This window comes from Anthonomus grandis, chromosome 2 (assembly GCF_022605725.1).
Source record: "Anthonomus grandis grandis chromosome 2, icAntGran1.3, whole genome shotgun sequence".
NCBI classification, from domain to species: domain Eukaryota; kingdom Metazoa; phylum Arthropoda; class Insecta; order Coleoptera; family Curculionidae; genus Anthonomus; species Anthonomus grandis.
Window position 1 is genome coordinate 8,325,483 of NC_065547.1, and position 23,186 is coordinate 8,348,668.

Sequence of the window (23,186 nt, forward strand, 5' to 3'; positions counted from 1 at the left end):
TCCAGCCCCAATCAGCATATCAATCTCTTCTGGGATATGGAAGCCTGGATTTGCCAGCTGAATATTTCCAGGGATATTCAGTGCCTTCAAATTGACCTCATAAAGTGGAAGTTCCTCACTTATGCTCGGAATTATTAAACATGAGATTGAAGCCTTAAAGTTACCCAAACTAGACAAAAATTCAACCTCACACCTTTTTTTTACATTGCATGCGCTTTGACTAATCCCTACCACAGAAACGTCGACTGGTTTACACTGCAACCCTAACCTGTTATACATCTTTTCCGTCAGAAAGTTGCTCATCGAACCCGAATCCAATAAAGCCCTGCATTCATGTAGTTCACCATAGACATCCTTAACCTTGACCACCGCTGTTGAGAGCAAAACCTGTTGGCCGCGATACCCACAATTTTTACCGCTACTCGTAGACATAGTGATACTAGTCTGCTCTGTACCTCCACTCGTAGTACTAACAACAACTTCCTGGCCCTTATTTACCTGAGCACTACTCCCCTCTAAGGAGGCCCTAGAGTAGTGTAATAATGTATGATGATCCATACTACATTTTGCACACTTAGGTGCAGTACACTTCATACTAAAATGATTAGAGGAAAAGCAGCACATACAAAGCCTATTTCTTTTTACAATACTAACTCGAATTGGAACAGGGAAATTCAAAAACCTTTTGCAATTTACCAGTTCGTGAAGGTCTTTACACACTGGACACTTCTTACCAACGCTTAAAAATGCCTTTTGTTCCTTGGGTTTACGCCAGTTACCTGAAATGTGATCTTTCTCTACCTTGGGACTCCTAGAATGTTCTAGAGTTTCCAACAGATCAGCCCTACCTTTAATAAACTCTTTAAAATCTGACAACAAAGGAGTTTCATTTTTAACCTTAAGACTCTCCCACTCTTTTAAACTAATACGATCTAACTTAGAGGCTACATGATGAATTATTAAATCATCCCAAGATTGCACCGGTCTGCCCAAATTTTCTAATGCCCGCAAATGTTTCGACATCGTATCACACAAGTTTCTCAAGCCCTCAGAAGACTCATGTCGCAAAGGAGAAACCTCAAAAATTCCCGAAATGTGGTTTTGGATAAGTATTCTTTTATTATTAAATCTTTTACATAATGACTCCCACGCTATGTTGTAATTTACGGCGCTAAACTCAATAGATTCGATTACTTGCTTAGCAGACCCCAATAACTGCGCTCTCAAATAATGAAACTTCTGTACTTCACTTATACCCTGATTTTTATGGATTAAACTCTCAAATGTGTCTTTAAATTCCAGCCATTTATTATAAGACCCATCAAAAGTTGGAATATTAATTAACGGTAATTTAACACTATTTGAAAGATTTTCCGTAACCACATTGCGAACCGCGTTGTTCACATTTAAACTTGCCCCAGAATTCATGTTTGAGGGTGCCTCAGATACACTCGAAATATCGCTTTTATTATCCCCGTCCTTACGAGATTTTAATATCTTTTTTGCCCTACTCACCGCTTTAAAATAATCATTTTCAAAAGCATCCCTCTCACTAAGCCTCAATTCAAAATCTTCTTCATTAGAATTTAATTCTATCTCAGTTTGATAACCCTCAAACTCCCCAAAGATTTCCTCAATTTTGTTACATCTAGTTTCTAACTCTATAAAAAGGGTTTCATCTAAAAGCTCATTTTCCCCCAAATTAGAAACTTTATCCTCAATTTCTGCCAAATATTTTCTGAAAAGAGTGATTCGCCCCTTCACAGCCCCTCGCTTTTTAATTAACAATTTAAGCTCTTCCTCCATTGTACAATTCTATATAAAAGCCCTGTATCCTAATACGTAACGCAAACACAAATATGCACCAAAATTTATAGTAATATAGAGGCCACAAAATTCTTAACCTATGTTACCTGTTCTTTACATTTTTCACCAAATCTTACTCGCCACACTCCACACTACGAAGCGATGTCCAAAAAAGTCCACTTTTTTAAGCCACTTGCGGCTTAAGAGCCCACCCAATAAGGAATAAGGCCACCAGCTACCAACACCTCCTGGGTTCCCACAAATAAACCCTTCAAATAGCGTACAGCTCTTCACAGCGCGTTTAGTATCCACAGCAAAACGCTTAATAAGCCAGCTATTTGTAACTTGCCTCTCACAATAGACAAATTCCCAAATTAAACAAATTCCAAGTCCGGGCCTGACTATTTACGATTGGAAAGTCCACACTGGAATTCACACATCAAATTCACTTTCCAATCCCCAAATTGTGTTTACCAATTTATACCGTTTTATCCAAGAACCAATCGTGCAACACCATGCACGAAAACACTAAAAGTTCACATGGAAGGACCCAAAAACCAAAAATCCGAGCTCGAAGACCAAAAATGTTTGAAATAAAAGCGACTCAAATTTATCTTAATCGGATTTTTATTTCGTTAAAAACACAGACTGTACATCACTGGTTCAATTAACATTTATCACGGTATTAAACACATAAAATGGTAAATTCTGCTGATATAAAATATCATTACAATCCACGACGGCCACGGACTTAAACTTATGTCATCGTAACGAATACTAATCGACAACCAAAACTTAACTAACTACCAAATACGTACAAATATTATTTTTCAAGCCGGGAAGAAGATACTCGGAAAACCGTCTGGCTCTTTTCGCAAGAAGAAGGAGTTTTCGTACGGTCAAAAAATGTATTGTACTTTAATATTATTTAAAGTAGCGAATTTTCTTAACAAACATGTAGAAAATTTAACACATATTTAGATTTACAACCCATACATAAAAAAAGCTTATTTACATAAACTACAAAATACTTCATTAGCTATACGTTTAAGTAAGCTAATGAAAAAAAAAGAAAGTAATATTATAGGAAATTTTCGAAATGACTACCATTATTCTCAAAACATGTTTAAGATCGTTTTCGGGTGGATATATTCGTCGCTTTTCTAATTTCGCAGGTAACAACTCGCTGATATGGCTCTTCTTTACTGTTTACTAGTGTTGCGTACTCCCTTTCCTATATATTACCCCACAAATAAAAATCAAGGGGTTTCAGATCTGGAAATCTTGCCGGCCAATCCCATGGTCCCATACGCCTAAACCATCATCAAACATTTCGTATAGTTCTCTTATTACACTGTTTCTACAGTGAGGCGGGACTCCCAAGTTGAAACTAACAAGTACGAAAATCTTGCAATAGCAGATTTTCCAAAAAATGACTTACTACTTGCTATTAAAAAAATTACTTGATTATCTTTTAAAAAGTAAAATACATTGAAACTAACATTTTCTTGAAAATCCATTTCTTTTGTTGCGTGTGGATTTAAATCGGCCCAAAAATTAGTATTTCATCTATTAAAAATGCCCTCCCTGGAAATTCATTCATTGCATTTTATGATTGGCTAATATTTTTCGAATTGAATAATAAGATAAACCTAAATCATCCTTAGCACTTCTAATTGAAGCTGGTGGATATGCAGTAAAATATGCCAATACATTCATAATATTATCTTCTTCATTGTTAACTGACTTTGTTTTATTTAATTCAGGTTTTAATTTGAAGCCCTAATTAACAAAATTATTTTGTAACCTTACATACTTTAGTCGATTCGTTGATAGTAGATCTAGATATATTTCGTTAAATTTTCTACATGTTCTTGATATTATTTGATCAAAAAAAAATAATTCAAATAATAAATATTCATTCAATAAATATTCTCATCAAAACCTCATTTGAGTAGTTAATATCTTTCATTTTAGACTTTTTAATTAAGTTGATCGTAAAACACAATGTTACTATTTTAATTTAATATGTCACTGTCATTTATTAAACCATTGCAACATTTTCATGGCTAACTAAATAATTTACAAAATAAAAATTATTAAAATAATTATTAAATTTCATGAAAATAACTATTTATTTCTAAAACAAACAATCAAACTTAGGAGTGTTATATTAACTATAACTTATTTTAACTGTTCCTTAGAATATAAAATAAAATATAGGTTGTTCCATTTCAAAAAATTTTCTTTTCGCCATTTTAGAAAATGAAAGATATTCATTTAATTTTCGACGACCCTGTATAATGCTGATTAAGCCAGGCTATGGAAAGTTAATCAAGATGGTCTCTTAAAGTGATGTTTAAAATTTGAGCTTTTTAGAAATGTAAATAGCTGAGAAATAAACAATTAGTTATGCCTTGGTTTTTAACAAAAAAAAAAATTTTTTTTCTCAAAAACTGCTAGAGATATGTCTGGGAAGTATGATTAAAAAAAGGTCAAAATGAACCAGGGAATTAAAACATCTAAAAATATATAAGATGAAGAAAATCAAAGTTGTTACCATTTTTCTATATAACCGGCAACGCTGTAGTGCTGAAAATATTTTAGACCGATAGAGCATTGTCTGTTATCATATCACCTATCAAATTTTTAGAAAAATGCTACGTTCCGTTTTCCATATACGGCTAACGTACCATCGGTCGTCAATCACCCTGTATATTTCTTTGCTCTGTGTGTGGGCCTGGCATGTTTTGTTTTTAAATTATTTTTATTAATAGATTATGTATTTTTTTAGCTTATGTAGGTTTAGTACATGTCGTAGTACATACTCTACTCGAAAAATTGCAAATACTTTAAATGTAAAAAACGGGACAATTAGGATGATTCTTAGAGAATATTTTTTGTGACCATACCACATACAACGCATTCAGGTTTTACTTCCTGCACATTTTTCTCCACGTATTGCATTCTGGCAATGTATTTTGCCTACATTGGTTCAAATCTCTCAAGTACTAACTCTTATTCTTTTTACCGATGAAGCCAGTTTGTCAAGAAATGCAATAAGGAATTTTCAAAATAGCCGTGTTTGGGTAGAAGAAAATCCACTTGAAGATCGCTTTCAACATCAGTTCTCGTTAAACGTTTGGGTGGCAATTATAGGTAACTTCCTAATCGGACCGGTATTTCTGCCAGGAAGACTTACCGGCGAGATATACCGCAACTTTTTGGAACAAACGCTACCTCAGTTTCTGGAGGAATTTCTGGACTTTCACATTGCATTTCTTGTAGCACGATGGTGCACCAGTGCATTTTGGCTCGACAGTTTTTAACAGTAACATTCGGAGATCTCTGGATTGGTCGGATAGGACCTCACGTAGGGCCTGCTCGATTCCCGGACTTAAACTCCCTGGATTATTTACTATGGAGGCACCTAAAGTCATTAGTTTATACTACTCGAGTGGAAGATGTAGAAGATTTGAGAAATCGGATAATTGCTGGATGTAACGCAATCAGAAACGGTCCTGGTGTTTTTGAAGACTTCGGGAGTCGACGAGGAGAAGATTGGATGCTTGCATCCGATTAAGAAACATTACATGTAATTTTTAGTAATAAATAATTGTTATTGTCAAAATTCTTTTTCGCCCTGTATCTTCGAAACAAAGCGTCCTATCAAAAATATAAAAGGACAAAACATCCTTAGTCCAAGGAATAAATTTTTTCCGCATGTTTAGTAAACACCCTGTATCGGTTTTTATTTTACTTATAATTATTTTATGTAATATATATTTGTCAATAAAAAAACAATTATTATTATTTTTATTTCACTTACCCTCATTTTGAAGATATTCAAAAGAGGCCTCCTTAGTAATGAGGTCTGAATGTCTTATGATACTCCTAATAAAGAACCTATAGTCGGTCACTTCTTTGCCTGGGGGCACCTTGGCTTTACCGAGATACAAATGCATTTTCTGATTGGACGTCGGCAGAGCCTCGAGGTTGTAAGATCTCATTCGGTTTAGTTCTAACTGGAAAGCAGCCGCCGGCTCCAAGTGACGATAAATTTTATCCTCGATGAAACTGTCCCTCGCCCTACCGAAATTACTAAACAAATCAGATTTTGGCTCAATTAAATTAGCCGAAAATACCAACCTGTAAGTGAAGAATTTCGGGAACTGTTTATGCTTGAACGGGCTAAAAGTTATCCGACGAATCCTTCGAGACATCAGCTCCTCCTTGTGCTTCGTGCAGAAGTTTAGAAACACTTTACTCATAGCGGAATCGTCTTTGTCGCCGTCATCTTTTATACCGACGTGTAAAATGTGGACCGGTTCGTGTAAAACGTTCTCGTCGATCTGTGCCGCTCTCGGCCCGTCTAGGGATAAACTGACGTTGATCGAAGTGGAATTTTTCCGGGACTCCGAGCCGGATTCCACGGCGTTTAAGTCGCGCGCGCTTATTGTCACCGGATTCGAGAAATCTTCGATCAAATCGAGGATTTCGTCCGAATATTGTTCGAACTGATGGAAGTTTTCGAAGGCGGCCATACAGCCCGTCCTTTGGAATGTGTCCACTACGATCGGCTGTTCCTGGATCATCACATCTGGAATATTAATTTGTGTTTTAGGAGTATTTCAACATTTATTTCAAGCTATATTTTTTTAAAGATTAACCAAAGAACACAACACCAATGTACACCTAGATATAATTGGTGACTGTACAGGGTGAACCAAAATCGACCCTTATCATTGGGATCTCGGAAACCGTAAGAGATACAAGGTCGGTTAAATTATGGCAAAAGTTGCTAAATTTGACACTTAACAAAATGCCTTTTAAAATTTAAAAAAATTCGAATAGTTCCGAAGATATCCAGAAAAAGCCGAAATCTGGAAAAATCTTTTTTATTTTTTTATGAAGGTATTTAAAATCGTATAATAAAATAAATAACACTTTGTTAAGGGCACTTTTTCTCTTTACAAGATGGCGTTTTTAGAATTAAAATACGACGTTTCGTTTTGAGATGATGAACTTTTTTTTTCCATTACGGCCCTAGATTTCTATTACCTTATTTTGTTGCCCTACATTTTTATAAAACCTATGACGTATCAAACTTTTTAGCATTTAATAGCAAAAACTGAGATTTTCCATAATTAAAAAAAAAAAAATCTTAATACGAACCTGCTTTTATTTTTTTTCTTTTAATTAAGTATTAATTCAGTATTTAGTATTGACTTATTATTAATAAAAACTAATGCATCCCGTATATTTTTACAATTTCATCAATAAGCTAGCGAATGTAAGCAAATGTGGAGAAAATTCAACGCGTTGATATTTTTTGATCGCCAATATTAAAAAGGCGGCGTTAAAATAAACAAAAGATGGCCTTCGCTTGCCGTCAAAATATGACATGCGCTCTCTACCTCGCGACTTTTCAACACAAAATACAGTCCTAAAATTTTACTAAAATCGTTCGTACCACGTAACGTCATAAAACGTTTTACGACTATCTAATTCATATTAGACAATAGTAATAATACCAAACTTTTGCGGTCTTAGGGCCTGGGATAAATGTATAAAGGGCATAACATCGCGTTTTTTTTTTTAATTTTAGGCTTGATTTTGCAAAAAAAAATGGCGATGTTAGAAACAAGATCAAGACAAATGCTTTAATATTTGTAAATATTATAATTTCGAATGTTGAACTCTGAACGAAAAAAAGGTAGAGAGCAGCCTTAATATTTTAAAGTCACGTCACGTACAATAATATAATAAGTAAGACATTTTGTTAAAGGTTACGGTAAATCCTCGCGGTTCCTCACGCTCAAAAAAAAGCTGAGAGCCTAAAAAAAAATAGGTATTGGCCATATAGAATCCATATTAGCCAAGAACTTCAGCAAATTCGAAGACCGGGACGGGATTCATTTAATGTTTGGATTAGGCTATATGGAAACAAAATTTTAGGGCCAGTTTTCTATAATGGAAATTTGAATTCCGAACGATACCTATATTTGCTACAAAACTATATATTTGATGCCCTAAATGAGGCACCACTACATAATGGTATTGCTATGTCTCAGTTTCTTAATCAAACTTTTCTCAATAAGTGGATTGGAAACCAAGGAACAGTTCGCTGGCCTGCCAAAAGCCCCGATTTGTCACCTCTTGATTATTTTTTATGGGGATATTTAAACGACCGTGTATTTAAAGAAAGTCCTCAAAATATAAATATTTTACACCACAAATTTAATTAGTGTTAAAGGTTTAATTATTATTTGGCTTTTTGGGTGGCAGGATTCGACAAAAAGTATATATATATTTCTTTGCTTTTTGTTAAAGGAGTTTTTTTTAAATATGTTGAATGTTTAAAGTATAGTTTATTTAGTTATTTATATAATCGGTAATTTTAACTGTTTTGTAAAAAATGTGAATTTTTAATATTAAATTTGATGTTAATATTGATGATATGTCATAGGTATTTTATAAAATTAAATCATGAGGTGGATTAGTTTTTATTAATAATAAGTCGATACTTATAATTAAAATAACGAAAAAAAGGTCCGTATTACGTTTTTTTTTTAATTATAAAAATTCTCAGATTTAAGTCGGTTGAAAATAAAAAAGTTTGATAGGTCATAGGTTTTATAAAAATGTAGGTCAACAAAAGAAGGTAATAGAAATCCAGGGCCGTATTTGAAAAAAAAGTTGATGATGGCATCTTAAAAACGAAACGTCGTATTTTAATTCTGAAAACGCCATCTTGTAGATGAGAAAAAGTGCCCTACAGTGTTAACTTATCTTATCGTATAATAAAATAAATAACAAGTGTTTTTCCAGACTTCGTTTTTTTCCGGATATCTTCGGAATTATTCGAATTTTTAAAAATTTTAAAACGGCATTTTATTAAGTATCTAATTTAGCAACTTTGCCATAATTAACCGACCTTGTATCTCTTACGGTTTCCGATATCCCAATGATGAGGGTCGAATTTGGGCCACCCTATGCAAAAATACTTAAAATTAGCAACATACACTCATACCTACATGGCTATAATATACCATAAGCCAAATTGCAAAATAATTGGATGCGTAATTCATTTAGTTAATTGAAACGTCCAATCAATATTACCTGAATTAATTAAAAATTCTAAATTTAAGGATTTAAAAAAAAACATTAAACTTATTGACTAACATTATCTAAAAATAGTATTGGTTAAGAAGTTAATACATTACATAATACATACATCATTAATACATTTAATTTTAAACTACCTTCGCAGCACCGTAGCAAAAACCTCAAAGTTTTACCAAAGCAAGTTCTTAATCAATCTTTTTACTATTTTTTTTTAAATTTATTTATTTCATATATCCACATACATAAATATGTACAGAGCATCCGTAAAGTAGCTGATAAATGCCATAAAAATGAAATGGACCGTTTCTGAAAAAAATGCCCGAACCCGTGTCGATTTTACGAACTAATTTTTTTACATAGGATATGGTACAAATAAGTAGTGGTTACATAAGCAATTTTGAATGAAAAATTATGATAAAATGTAAAACTGAGTTATCGTACATTTTATAATGAAATTTTTAAATTAAACATACGCTTTACTTTTAGTGAGATACACTTACCAGGAAATTAAAAATTTTGCTCCAGATGTCGTTCAAAAAGAATTTTTAAATCGCCTTGGTTATTGTCAGGTTGTTAACGGTGTTCAATTCGAACATTTAATTTAGATAGGTATTTCTTTAATTTTACATTTTATAGTCATTTTTCGTTCAAAATTGCTTTTGTACCCTATACTTTGTAAAAAAATGCGTTCTTTCTGATTCTGCATTAAAAAATGGTGGTTTCCATTCAAAAAACATATTGATGACGTCATATCTTTTTTTTAAAAACCCTGTATATTTAATTTCCACGTAGAAAAACCCTACACCCAATATTAAAATCGACGGGTTCGGGCATTTTTTTCAGAAATGGTCCATTTCATTTCTATTGAATTCATCCGCTAGTTTACGAATGCACCGTATAGCATTTTCTCTATCATAAAATTAAAGTCACAATTTCCGCTTTTTCCCAGAAGTATTAAGATTAATTTAAAATCTAGCTACAGCATTTTTTGTGACAATAAATAACGCAAGTTTACTCTAATTCAATCGACCTTGTTATTATTGAAATTATTAGAAAATTCCTCCAAAAGATGTTAATTTATTTCCAATATTAATTTTCGACTTAAGTCATAAAATAGTAATTCCTCTTCGTATATTTCAATTTTTTTGATTATTTAAAGGCACTCTTATATTTTCCGGGTTTTGGGATAATTTTCAGTTTTACTCCAGACAGTCAAAGTTGTTTTTTACATTAACTATAATATGTTTTAACTCATTTCTTATTTACTTTATACTTTTGGTATAATTTTTAATTTAATTCCAGACAATTGATGTAATTTTTTACCTTTTCCAGGTATTTAAAGCCCATTTTTTATATGTTTCAGGTTTTCGGGGTAATTTTCAATTTAATTCCAGACAACTGACATTTTTACATATTATACAAACAAAATTACCTGAATTACCGACACTTCCATTAGTAATTAACTTCGACAACCTATTGGGATGACTTGGGGGCAACAAAAACTGAAAGTGGACCACCGGGATTTCCCCACTGAGTTCCAGATGTTGCAGAGTCATTATGTCGTAGCTCGTATACGCTCTCCGAACATATACCTAAAAAAATAAAATCCGTTAACAATATTTTGCGTAATTTATCGCAAAAATAATATGTTTACCTCTAAAGCAGCACTGGACACAGACTTGTTGGTGTGGTAAAAGAAATCATGTAAAATATCATAAATCGAAGTTTCGGACACAATAAGCTTTTGTAAATTTTCCGGGTGAAACTCGTGTCCGTACATATCAACCGCCGATAAAAATATGCTTTCCATTTGATTGTGGCGTAGCTCGTAGGCCGGTTGATGGGCCGCTATAAGCACCTGTCTCGCCCTAAATACACGAATTTTAATTTGACAATTTTTTTGAATTAAATCGAAAATTGTACCTTAAGGCAACCCTGGAATGTTCGCTTTTGTTCAAAGTAGTAAGTTCTGTTAAGGCCGGTGCCAATTCGTCCGTAAGACCCGGCTCGTTGGACCACAGATGGTCAATGAGCATCGTGATCAGTAGATTCTTTTTGGCCACCTGTGAATGTGAAAATATCGTCGCGGAAACCATCTTCATGTCGTCCTTGTGCTTTTCGCGTAACGATGATACGCACTTGTCAAAGGAACCTTGTTGGAACTGACTTTCGACGTCGTAGTATTGTTTTAACAAGTCTTGGACTGCCGCCTTCATGCGGCCTCTTATACCGTTTCTATATCTAGGAAAGGATTTTACAGTTTAATTTAAAAAATCGAAGTATAAAGATTAAAACAGAGAAATGCCAATAAATAAATAATTGCTTGATTTTAAACACATCGAAAATGAAAAGAAAAACTATGCAAAACTACAAATCGGACCTCGAAATACATTAAATAACCTACAAAGTTGAACAAAATGCTCTTAAACAAGATGGTTCAATTATAACATAAAGCTGAAAAAATATATTCCTTCTATATAATAAATTTCTTACGTAATAAATTACTTCTATATTAAAATACTTCTTCTGTATAATAAATAAAATAACATATATAAGAACAATTCAAAAGTGGCATAGTATAGCATCTTAAAGGAAGTGTCATAACAAACAAAATATAAATTATACTAAAGCTATAAATATGAACAATGGTAATCAAAATATGATCAACTAAAGCAGTTCCTTACATTTTACACTGCACCTATGGAATGATATAAAGTGACACACTTCAGATATGGTATTCAATTTTGGGGGTTTACAAACAGTAAACTCATTTAATCAGTCTTTATTCTCCAGAAGAGGGTTTTACGATATTTGTCGGCCCTAGGGAGCATTGTCGGCCTCTGTTTATTCGCGAGAAGATCCTTACTATTACCTGCATTTTTATTCTTATGATAGTGGATATGGTCCACAAAAAATATAAAATCAGTTTTGATAATGCAGCAAAAATAACAAGATTTAATAGTAATAATTTGGGATTAACAGAAAATTCCATTGTATATGAAGGAATAAAAATGTTTAACCACTTGCCCCTGGAAGTTAAAAACTTAGAGAGTGGTATGTACTAGTCAATAAGCAAGTCAAAAAACTACTCTTGGATAAAGCGGATTACTCTCTTAAAGAATTTTATAGTGATAGGTTGTGAGGTACATATGGTCTATTTTGGGATAAATTTTAACGGGAAACCGCCTTATATTAGATGATTTTTGTCACTTATCTGTTATTTTATTATCAGTTTTACTTTTACACTTTTTGTGAATTGAATCCGGCTGTATTATTGATCATATACTATATTTATGTTTTTATTTGTATATCTGTATTTATATTTTATTGTATTTTCAAATTTTAGTTTTATTTGTTTTATTTACTCACTATACTGTAATTTTTGTTCTCGATTTTTTTTTATCCACAGCTTTGAAAGTGAGCACATAATGAGCTCTTTATACAATAAAGCAATTTATTTGATTTGATTTAAAGGGATCAACCTGACTAGATATCTCATTATAATTGGCCGATGAGAGGTCACTTTAAATAGATTGGAATTTCTAGTATGCTGATTTGGAACATGAAAATTAAGAAGGCTCTAAAGTTTAGTAGAATTAATCTGCCCATTAGGAAGCTTATATAATAAAAAACATCTGATTGCAATGTCGTCTAGATTCTGTTGTCTGAAGGCCAAAAATTTTACATCCGTTAAGATAATTTATATGTGAAATATCATCAGTTAACCTATAGGCACCTGATAAACTTATTCTAGACAGATAATGAAGATATCCAAAAATTTTGCATGTTGCAAATGTGTCATTGTCAAATTCTATTTGTGTTGGTCTGATAATCTTTGATTGTTTTGTTTGAGATGATAAATTATTCGTACCAAACAATTACAAAAATTGTTGTCCACATTAAGTTTGAACTAAAACACAAACTTAATGTATACAATAATTAAGTTTGTGTCATTGGTATATTTTATTATATTATGCTGATTTGGTCACTTTCGTACCACGTATAGGTCATTTATAAAAATTACGAATATATCTAGGCCTAATGTGCATCATTGCGCTATTCCTATTTCATTTAGTAAGACCTCCGAACACGCAGTTTTGCCTTCCTTAATAATCTTTTTTTACTCCCGCGTTTTCTCTTATTCCATATTTTTCTGTTTTAAAAATAAGCAGTTTTCTGCCCAGACAATCATAGGCTTTTCATAAATATAGTAAGGGAATAATCCGAATTTAAATGAATTCTTTATGACATAACACAAGACATTTTTTAATTTGGTTGTGCAGCTTTTTATGATACTTACTAGTTGGAATCTGCTCAATTCCACTACTATGCTTATCTGTGTTATTTCACAAATTTCATCTGGTGTTACGGGACACAATTATTGCAGTTATATTATCATTAATATAAGTGTGAAAGGAAATTTTACTAATCTATTTACCAGACTTACAGACTTGACAGAACAGAGCAAATCATTGTTATAATTATTTGCAATTTGTTTGGGTGATCCCTACAATCTTATTTTACAATTTCCTGACATATTGTCCACACGCATTTGGGCTTAAAGTCTGATTTTTGTATTCTTATTAAGTTTATATTCTTTAGCATTAGCACTGACTAATAAACTTTGATAAATCTATTTATGATTAACATATAATTCTCTAGACCTAACATCCAAAAATATTTAAATATCTATACAGTGTTTGTCTTCGACTATTCCGTTTTAATTTTAAAGGATAACTTTCATCCAATAATTCTTTGTAGACTTTTTAAATTTCCTTTCAAAAAGGCAATTGCAAAAGCCATTTTGTATAATTTTTAGCCATTTAAGTTAATTCTTTTATATTTATTAAACTTCTAGAGTAAATTTAATTCTTATTTTAGAAGGTTGGTCGTTTTTTATATTTTCTAGGTATTTAAAGTCGTTTTTTTATGTTCCAGCCTGGAATAAGGTTAATATTATCTTTAAAAGAGTAAAATTTTATTAATTAATTAACATACTTAGGAGTATAATGTTCATGATAGGAAATTATTTACAAAAAACCTTTCCATATATTATTGTAATGTTCCTTTCTTTTCTTCCATTTTCTGAAAAGATGTAGCCCTTCTTCTAAAGTTTAAAATTACTTTACGACCTTAAATATATACAAAATTACATATTTCATACTTCAACTGCCTGGAATATTACATTAATTTCTATATGTTCCAGACTTTTGAAGTAAACTTCAATTTTATTTCAGGCAGCTAAGGATCTTCCTACACAACATCCAGATATTTAAAGTCGATTTGTATATGCTTGAAGTGAGGGGTGTAACGTCTGTTTGACGTTTTACTATTATTTTCGACAAAGTTATAAATTAATTATAAACTGTTTAATTATTAATAATGAAATAATGAATGCGAAAAGAAAAAACAATACGAAAAATTTCAAAAATCAGTTTTATGACATGACATAAATAATAAATATAACTTAATTACACCAAAATCCCTAAATAAAATGCGATGTTGTCATGTTGTGTCGGAAATGGTGTGGTGCAATGGTGTCCGTGCAAATGAGTTTCAATTAAGAGACCCTTAAATTTTAAGGATCTGTTTGTTAATGGTCACATAAGAAAAAGTCAAATGGTGCAAATGGCTGTAAATTATTCTGAGTCTGTAAAAGGGATCGCGTTTCGTAATATTTTAATTAGTTTTGTTGTTTATCTCGGAAACAATTAATGTACAATAAACCCAACTCAGGTTAGTGTTTTTGACGTCAATAAAAATCGTATTCCTGGTATAAAAGAGCATTTCTGGAGTGTGTTCCACAAGGAGTTTTTTTCTGAATTACGTTACAATTTGTTAATTCAGGGGGGACTGATCTCCGCGCTTCCCAAATGAGGTCACGCGTACGAAGAATTGAGCGATAACTGGCTTAGCAAAGTAGCCACCTGGGCGCTGTTTGTCAGAAGTGTACCTCGCCTGATTGATCACTCTGCAGGGAGGTTTTATTTTCACTCGCTAATTTTTTCGCATAATTTTTAAAAACAATCGTTTTAAATTCATTTTTAATGGGGTAAGGCGTTGTATGGTTGTAAAAGAAACGTTGTAACTACTCTTGTAAGACTCGACAGGTCTTCGGATCTTTTGTTTTCGCAATAACCAACCATAAAAGAAAACAAAACAATTTATTTTAGAGATTCAGGTGAAAGAGTAAGAAATCTAAATTAGTATTTAAGTAATATCATTGTGTATTTATCATTATTTAATATATAATTTATTTCAGACACTTTCCACATTCAACATTCTCTGTGGAACAAAAATGATTATTTTAAGTAAATTATTTTGTTTTTTTATTAATTTTGTCATGTACGACAGGATTATTTATTTTAGTAATTTATTCATTTATTGTTTTGCATCCGTTTGAACATTTATGGTTTAAATTGAACTTATTTCTATAACTAATCTTAATTCCAATTCCTAAAGATTACTTAAAGCTATGGGGAAATGATGTTGTTCTGTGTCCGCTATGCAGTTCTCTAGAGCTAAGTTTCTCGACGACGAAAATATTTTTAGACCCAATAATTTAATCATTTATTGTTATTGGGACATTTAGACTGTCAATAATGTCAAGATTAATATGTCATTTGCAAATTGGCAATCAATGTTATACCCGCTGTCCCAGGACTTATTTGGAGATGTCCAACCTGCCGTAACCTTCCTCTTGATAGTGTTAATAAGACGATCAAAGAATATGTCCAAAGTTATTTTGCTTCCTTTCAAGACTCATTACTGCAGACTTTAGAAGCTAAGATCGACGAAAAGTTACTCATGGCGCAGCAGTATACCACACTAATGCCTCCCTAAAACCGAGTTTTGCAGATGTGTTAGGCAAGTCGACTCAAATAGTCATCAAACCAAAAAATCAATAGCAGGACAATAGTCGTACCAAGTCTGACATTTTAACTCACATTAAACCAGCTGACCAAAATATTCAAATAAATAAAGTAAAGCATGTAGCTGGTGGGGGAATTCTCGTTACTACCGATCCAGAGAGTGCACATCGGATGAAAAATCTCGCTACGGAAAAACTTTCCACAGTACGAGAACTGAAGTCAGCCATGCCAATTTTACGTATTGTCGGATTAGCTCAGCATTATTCTAATAGTGATTTAGAATTTATTTTCAAATCAGAAAACAAATATTTTTTTTAATAATACCTCTGACCTAACTGTTACGAAAGTATGGCCTATAAAAAATAATAACAAGATTTATCAGGCTGATCTGCGGCTAGATAGTGTCACATTTATGCGATTAAAAGAGCATGGTAAAATCGTTGTTGGCTTGCATAATTGCACGCATATCACACTGGTTTTCCACATCAAACTTTACTTGACAGATTTTCCATACGACCGCTTAATGTTCGACGTAAATCAGCTGATCTGCAGTTTTTATATAAATTGGTAAACCACTTGATCGACTCACCAGACTTGTTGGGAATGTTAAACTTTCACCTTCCAATGGTCTTAACAAGAAATCCTCCTACCTTTTACTCAACAAGAGCCAGAACTAATATTTCTAAATTTTCTCCCTTGCGCAGAGCTGGGGATATATATAATGCTGTGCAGAGCCAGTGTGACATATTTAGCTGCAGCATTAGAAATATTAAAAATGTAAACTTTGTAGTTTAAGTTCATTAAAGTGTTATCTTTATTCATTGTACATTAGTTTTGTATTTGGATAGTTAATTTTAAGTTGTAATTATGATATTTTTCCCACTAAATAATTGAATTTTGTAATCTGTTTATGTGGTGTAAATAAATAAAATAAAATAAAAAAAATTTCGTTCGTTTTCGTTTCCTTCTCTTGATGATCTCTAGCTCCGTAGCTCCTGTTTGTGCTGTACTTCCATCGAAATTTTTGTGTTTTCTATTTATTCCTTTGATTAATTATTAATTTCCCACTTAGTATTTTTTTGTTAGCCGGGAAAGTAATTATTATATTATTGGTAAATACTGCTTGTGTGACAGGCAAGGTGAGGTTTGATTGAGGGAATTTAAGTTTAAAGGAAGCATGTTCAGCATAAATTCTTTTTTTGTTATTTAGTTAATGTAATGTAAAGGTGGATTTATACAGACTAATGAATATAAATATAGATATAAATAACCTATGAATTTTGGGTAAATAAAAGTAAAATTAGTAAGCATTACTAATTTTAACGATCTAATTTAACTAATTATAACGAATAAAAAATTGGAAGCTTTTGAGGGTCCATTAAAAAATAGTTTTTACTCTGACAAATGTTTAAATTCTACTTCATCTGCAGCATCAGAGACTGTAACCTCTAGTAATACAGTTTCAAGTTTGTTTATATCTGATGCTAATGTAACTTTACAATTGAGCTCAAACTTACCTCGACCTCTAATATTCACCAGTACTCAGATTCCGATTCAGATAACTATATTTTTACTGACTTCTGATAATAACGAGTTAACTTCTGGTTCTCTTACTCAACCTATAAAGGAGACAAACTGTCTACCTTTACTAATTTCAAAATGAGTTATTGATCATAATATTACTCAGGTAGCCTCAACAGATTTATTAAAAATTCTTTAACCTATACATCCTGAGCTTCCAGTTGATGCACTGATCTCTTTTAAAAACTTGTCGAGATAGTAAAAGTATTAAAATATATCCAGGGGAATATTTTCATTTTGGATTGTAAATTTGTGTTCAAACTCTTTTAGGGTACACGTTTAGTATAGATCACTCTCCTTACCTCTAGTCTCCTTGTTTTCACTAAACAATAACTCGGATCAATATTATTTACCTTTGAACAAGCTGTACGATTCCCTCCGTAGCCAAAAAGAAGCCGTCCCTCTCAGTTTTCTTATGCAATAAAGCGGCGTGGCTGTCGATAACGCTCGCGATTTGCTGACTAGGAAACTGGGCCAGTACCGATGTGATGTTTCTTTCGTAAAGCGACATTAATCGGCGAATTTTCTTCTCCACCGCCACCGGAATCCGTCCGGAGATAGATGCCATCACCTCTTGAAGTTCCAGCAGAGGCAGGCTGGGATCTCGCAGGGAAGACATGTATTTTTCTATTACCTCTCTTAATCGGGGAACGTTATAAGGGTCGGGTAAACAATAGCCGGCCAAGGTGTTTTCTAACATGGTTTTGTAGCTGCTGTGTATGTGGTTTAGCTTTTCGGGAGCGCCTTGGGTTGAGGTGTCCATCTCTGGAAACGGACCTAAAATACAAAAGAAAATTACCTTTCATTCTAAGGGAATTCAAAATCACACAGCTTTTACAATTAACAAAGAAAAAATATCTTTTTAGAGTATATTTTAGACATCTGGTTGAAGAACTCTTTTTTTCCCAGAAAGAAAACAGTATTTTTTCTTAATTTCTTTAACACTAAAAAAGAAAAACTATATCCTATAAATCCTAGAACTCCGAACTCCCTGTATGGTCCTCCAAAAAATCCACAAGACCAATGGTTTCTTTTGTTAAAACTCGATGCTACAATCTTTTTTCTTGGTTAAATACTGTTCTGAGAGAAGTGACTAACTTTACAAGTTATCACGCGATTAAAAATTCTGTAAATTTAACAAACACTCTAAAAAACCTTAATATTCCTCAAGGATCTAAACTTATTTCTTTGGATGTAAAAAATCTTTTTCTCAGCATCCCTCCTACAGACTGTTTAGAGTTAGTAAGTACTCTTTTATTAAAAACATCTCTTAGTCCAATGGTCATTAATAACTTTTTAGACTTGCTTGAAATGGTAATCAATTTAGAACATTGAAAAACTAGAATCAGTTGTTTAACTTTGTTTGGATTCAACATGTCCTCAGGGGCAAGTGGGTGTTTTGTTTACAACAAATAATAGTTGTTTATAATAAAGAATTGATATACAGGAAGAAGTAATTTGAATTTATGAATGTTGTTTAAGTTCAAGAATTCTCTCTTGTATAAAAAATTATGGGTAGCAACGTGATAAATGTTATATATTCTTTATTGCTCTATTTTGTAGGATTTAAAGGATCGGAAGGATAGGAAGGTTTTAAATATAATTTGATGATTTAACTAATGTAAATGATTGTAAATATGTGCATAATATAAATGTTTAAGGATTTTCTTTTTAACTAAGTGTTCCTATAAAGAGCAATATTTTTGTCCTAATACTAATAATATGCAAATTCCATGACAATGTGATATCAATTATGGCACCTCAATATTTAACAAGTGATACACTTATAAAATTCTCTTATTCTTATTGACATTTTTCTTCCCTGTTATAGAATGATTTATCAGTATTTAGTCAGTGATTGACTAAATACGGACTTTAACCAAATCACTAGACATTTATTTAATGTCTGTAATATTACGACAAAAATATTCTAAAATGGTGAGCCATTAATATTGCACGAAAATTTAAGGGCGTATTTCGTGGGTCAAAATATTGAAAAAACTTCCTATAAACCAATCCTTGTGACATACGTCATAAAGATTGCATGAAAATAAGTCGATTGTTGGTCAAAATTTATATATCCTCTCTCTTCAAGTTTTTGTTATTGATATTGTTGCATTTTTGTAATCGTTTTCAGTAAATAAAATATTAGTTTGTTAAATTTTAGGAGGTGACCTATACTTGTATTGAAGTTCATAGTGACTTCTATACACTTGACAGTCTTTAAAATTTTAATTTCAAATGAATTACAGTAACAGCGAAAAGTGTGATATACATTTTGTGCAATTTTGCAAACGGCAATAGGTATTGCGTTTGCAAAATTGCACAAAATTGCAAAAGTGCTTGGGTAGCAGGGAGTATTTACGAAGAAAGATTCCGGAATTGTGCTACTCCACATAGTCAAAGAAGTTGCAATTTCTACAATTGCAACTGTAGAAGCGGAAGAGGCAGTGTTAAACCAAATTGAGGACCCTACAACAAGTACAAGAAAGATTTATACAACACTAAATATTAGTCAAACGACAGTATCAAGAGAGAACTCTTATATCCGTACTGTTTGGATTTCCAATTTAAAAGCCGGCTAATAACCAACCAGTAAGACAATTTCTTATAGGCCAACTTTAACCCTAACAAAAACGTTTGGGACTTATTTTTGGCTATTAAGAGGGGTAAAAATAGAAGTCAATTGCTCTTCGCCTTTCACAATATTGGTCACGCCTCTCGATAAGGTATATGACCTAGCAGTCTACAAAAGAGGTCCAAAATCATACAGGTTTTTAAAAAGCAGTCTAGCTTTACCAAGTAAATCCACCCTACAAAAACTTTTAAATTTTTTTTACTAGGTCTGACGAAAGGTATCATCAGTGCTTTGCTGCTAGGAAGTACCAAAAGCACAATAAGTGAAACAACTTCCATTCTACCAGGTCACTACTCAAGGAGGTACCTCACTTCAATAAGATGGGAATAAGATCCAGGGATTCTCCTTGAATAGTTAAGAAAAAGGACCGATGACATCTAGAATTTAGGGTATACATCAGTGTCAACTAATGTTTAATATCATACTCTCCATAAAGAATATTTTAATTACAGGGTTAGTTTTTATATATTACCACTTTCTTAACATTTTTGGGTACCCTCTGTCCAAAAAAGTAGGTAGTAAACGTAAAATTTTTAGGGCATATTTTTGAGAAATATAGTTCTTATGTCTATAAATAATTAATTTATAAATTTGATAAATTGTAATTTTTGTATTATATCCTCAAAATGTAGAAAAAGCAAAATACATACTATGGACAGTGTTGTGCTAAAGCAGCACAAAAACAAATTGTATCAGGATCCCTTTTAAGATCCCTTTAAATTATAAACTTACTTTACAATTGACTTTAATTCTACCCCTACTCTTGTTAATTTGTGATTGATAACAGTGAAATTAACATTGTTAGCATCGAGGATTTAATTCTCAAAATAGGAATTAATATATTATACTTAAATCTCTAAAATATTATCTTACATAATTGACCCATTAAATCTTTTTTTGATAGCGTATTGGGCTGTAAAATCTCTTTCACATTCTCTAAAAAAAATGAAAAAGTGCATTATTAACAATTTATTTTTTTGAAGGGCCTAAATACATTAACTTAACAGGTTAAAAGCAAATTTGATGAGTTTAATGTCAAAAACACTAACGAATTCAATTAAAAAATGTACAAAATAAACTTAAATTACATATATTATTACTCTTAGCCTCTTCAAAAACTAAATGAATACACTTGCACTATTTCATAATTTTTTAGAGTTTGTGATCGAGATTCACAGCCTTTACGCTGTTAAAAATTGATTTAATGGGTCAATAATTTTAAATTTCGCGCTATTCTAAAATTTTGAGACAAATGTCAATTATTTAGTTCGGTTAGACCGTATTTGTGATGCTGCAATCAAGTTTAGGGTAAAGATAGCGCCTACTTGTTACTATGGGATTGAACCATCTAATGCTTTTAATTACTCTATGGTAATAATATACCAAGTGTCCCATTTAAAATAAGAAAGTTAGTGTCACTTGCGGTTAAACTGGAAGTGACGAAAAACAACTGAATATGGCAAAAGATGCACTTATAATAATTCTATCGATATACCAAATTTCATTTGTTTATCTTGAATAGTAAAATAGTTAAAGTTGAAATTATACCCATTTGTAATGACGTAATTTTTGTTTATCTTTGTTTAACATATTCCAAACAGCGGCGACAACCAACTCCTAAAAAAAATTGGTGTCTGATGATTATTCATCTTTTATATACTAGGTTATGTGAAATATCCGTCACTGTCAATCAAAAATATTGGTTTGTCAACTTGTTCTTGAAAGTTATTTCGAAAAGTGTTAAATAATGCCTAAAAAAAGATATAATAGGTATAATGAACAATCGCAGCTGATGATTTTAAATATATTGGCTTTTTTTCAACTGGAAAAGGAACAAGTCCGAAACGGAATTGCAATTCAAATTGAGAATGTGATACCGCAGATGCAACAAAATTGAGCACAACAACGACCGCAAATATAAAGAGGAATGGGATAAAATCAGATCAGGATTACGCAGCCCGTATATCTTCCAAAGACAGCAAAAACCAAAATTGCAACATATTTGAAACATAGAATTCCGGACACAATTTATTCTATGTACGCCAGAAAAGAATATGTAATATTGGCAACAATAAGAGAAAAGTTCAGGGAAGAAATTGAATATTTTGAGTTTTCCATTGACTCCTTAAGAAGATAGATCAATTGTATAGGCTTCAAGTGGAAAAAATCAAATAACAGAAAATATTTGATGGACTTGCCAAATATTGTTCATAAAAGAATCAATTTTTTAAGGGAGTATATCAAAAATAGAAATGTAGGTCCGGAAGGTTTTACTCCGGTTTTCATTGACGAGACGTTTGAGACGGATTTTTAGCAAGGGATCATTTCGTAGTAGCTGGCAAGATGACACCAAGCATACGGATTCAAGGAAAAACAGTGAAGGTAAAAATTATCTGGTTATCTCTAAAATAAAAACTATTGCCCTTGTAAGGGCCCTCTAACTTCATAATTTCATCTGTTTCATAGTTTCATATAATTTCTCTCTAAGACAATATGAGGGAATTTAACTGCATACAATACTCGTATGTGCATGGAACATTACTTATTAATTATATTAAATTTATGTTCTGGAAGAATGATTTATAAAAGAAGAGAATTGAATTATCTTTTATTTTTAAGGTCATCGTTATATCGTGGTCCACGCCGGAACCAAAGATGGCTTCATCAAGGGTGCAAATTTAATATTCAAGAGTGGATTAAAGACGGAAGATTATCATGACAATATGAACAGGAAAAACTTGGAAAACTGGTTAAAACTCAGCTGGTTCCAAATCTTCCCCCAAAGTCATTTATTATCATGGACAATGCAAGTTACTTATTTGGTGTATTAGAAGAAATCCCGAGAAAATCTTGGACAAAGCAGAGACTGACCGAATGGTTGAAGAAAAAGAATATTGGCTTTCCAGAAAAAGCCATGAAAGATAAAATATGGAGTATTGCACGTAGAAACTGCCCTAGTGAAAAAAAGTACTTCCTTGATGAATATGTTAAACCTTTAGGACACAAAATTTTGCGACTGCCACCATATCATTGCCAGTTTAATGCAATTGAAATGGTATGGTCGGAATGTAAACGAAAATATGATCAATATATTTCCAATTTTAAGGAGTCACCTTCAGAAGTTCTGACTACATGGGAAAGGGTAATAAACGAAATTTCTA

The 23,186-nt window shown here is 32.2% G+C and overlaps 1 protein-coding gene across 6 annotated transcripts in view; it reads right to left on the reverse strand.

The window, feature by feature from the left end:
- Positions 1 to 23,186, reverse strand: part of LOC126748614 (acetyl-CoA carboxylase) — a 108,528-nt gene that overhangs the window by 32,119 nt on the left and 53,223 nt on the right. For 4 of the 6 annotated variants that reach the window (XM_050457980.1, XM_050457976.1, XM_050457971.1 and 1 more), the window contains 6 exons: positions 17,741 to 18,164; positions 10,858 to 11,175; positions 10,589 to 10,802; positions 10,367 to 10,526; positions 5,956 to 6,406; positions 5,636 to 5,907 (listed from right to left, as the gene is read on the reverse strand). In XM_050457980.1, the coding sequence (XP_050313937.1) occupies positions 5,636 to 5,907; positions 5,956 to 6,406; positions 10,367 to 10,526; positions 10,589 to 10,802; positions 10,858 to 11,175; positions 17,741 to 18,164 (1,839 nt within the window). The remainder of the gene's footprint in view (positions 1 to 5,635; positions 5,908 to 5,955; positions 6,407 to 10,366; positions 10,527 to 10,588; positions 10,803 to 10,857; positions 11,176 to 17,740; positions 18,165 to 23,186) is intronic. The other 2 variants (XM_050457987.1, XM_050457975.1) reach the window with 1 other exon arrangement.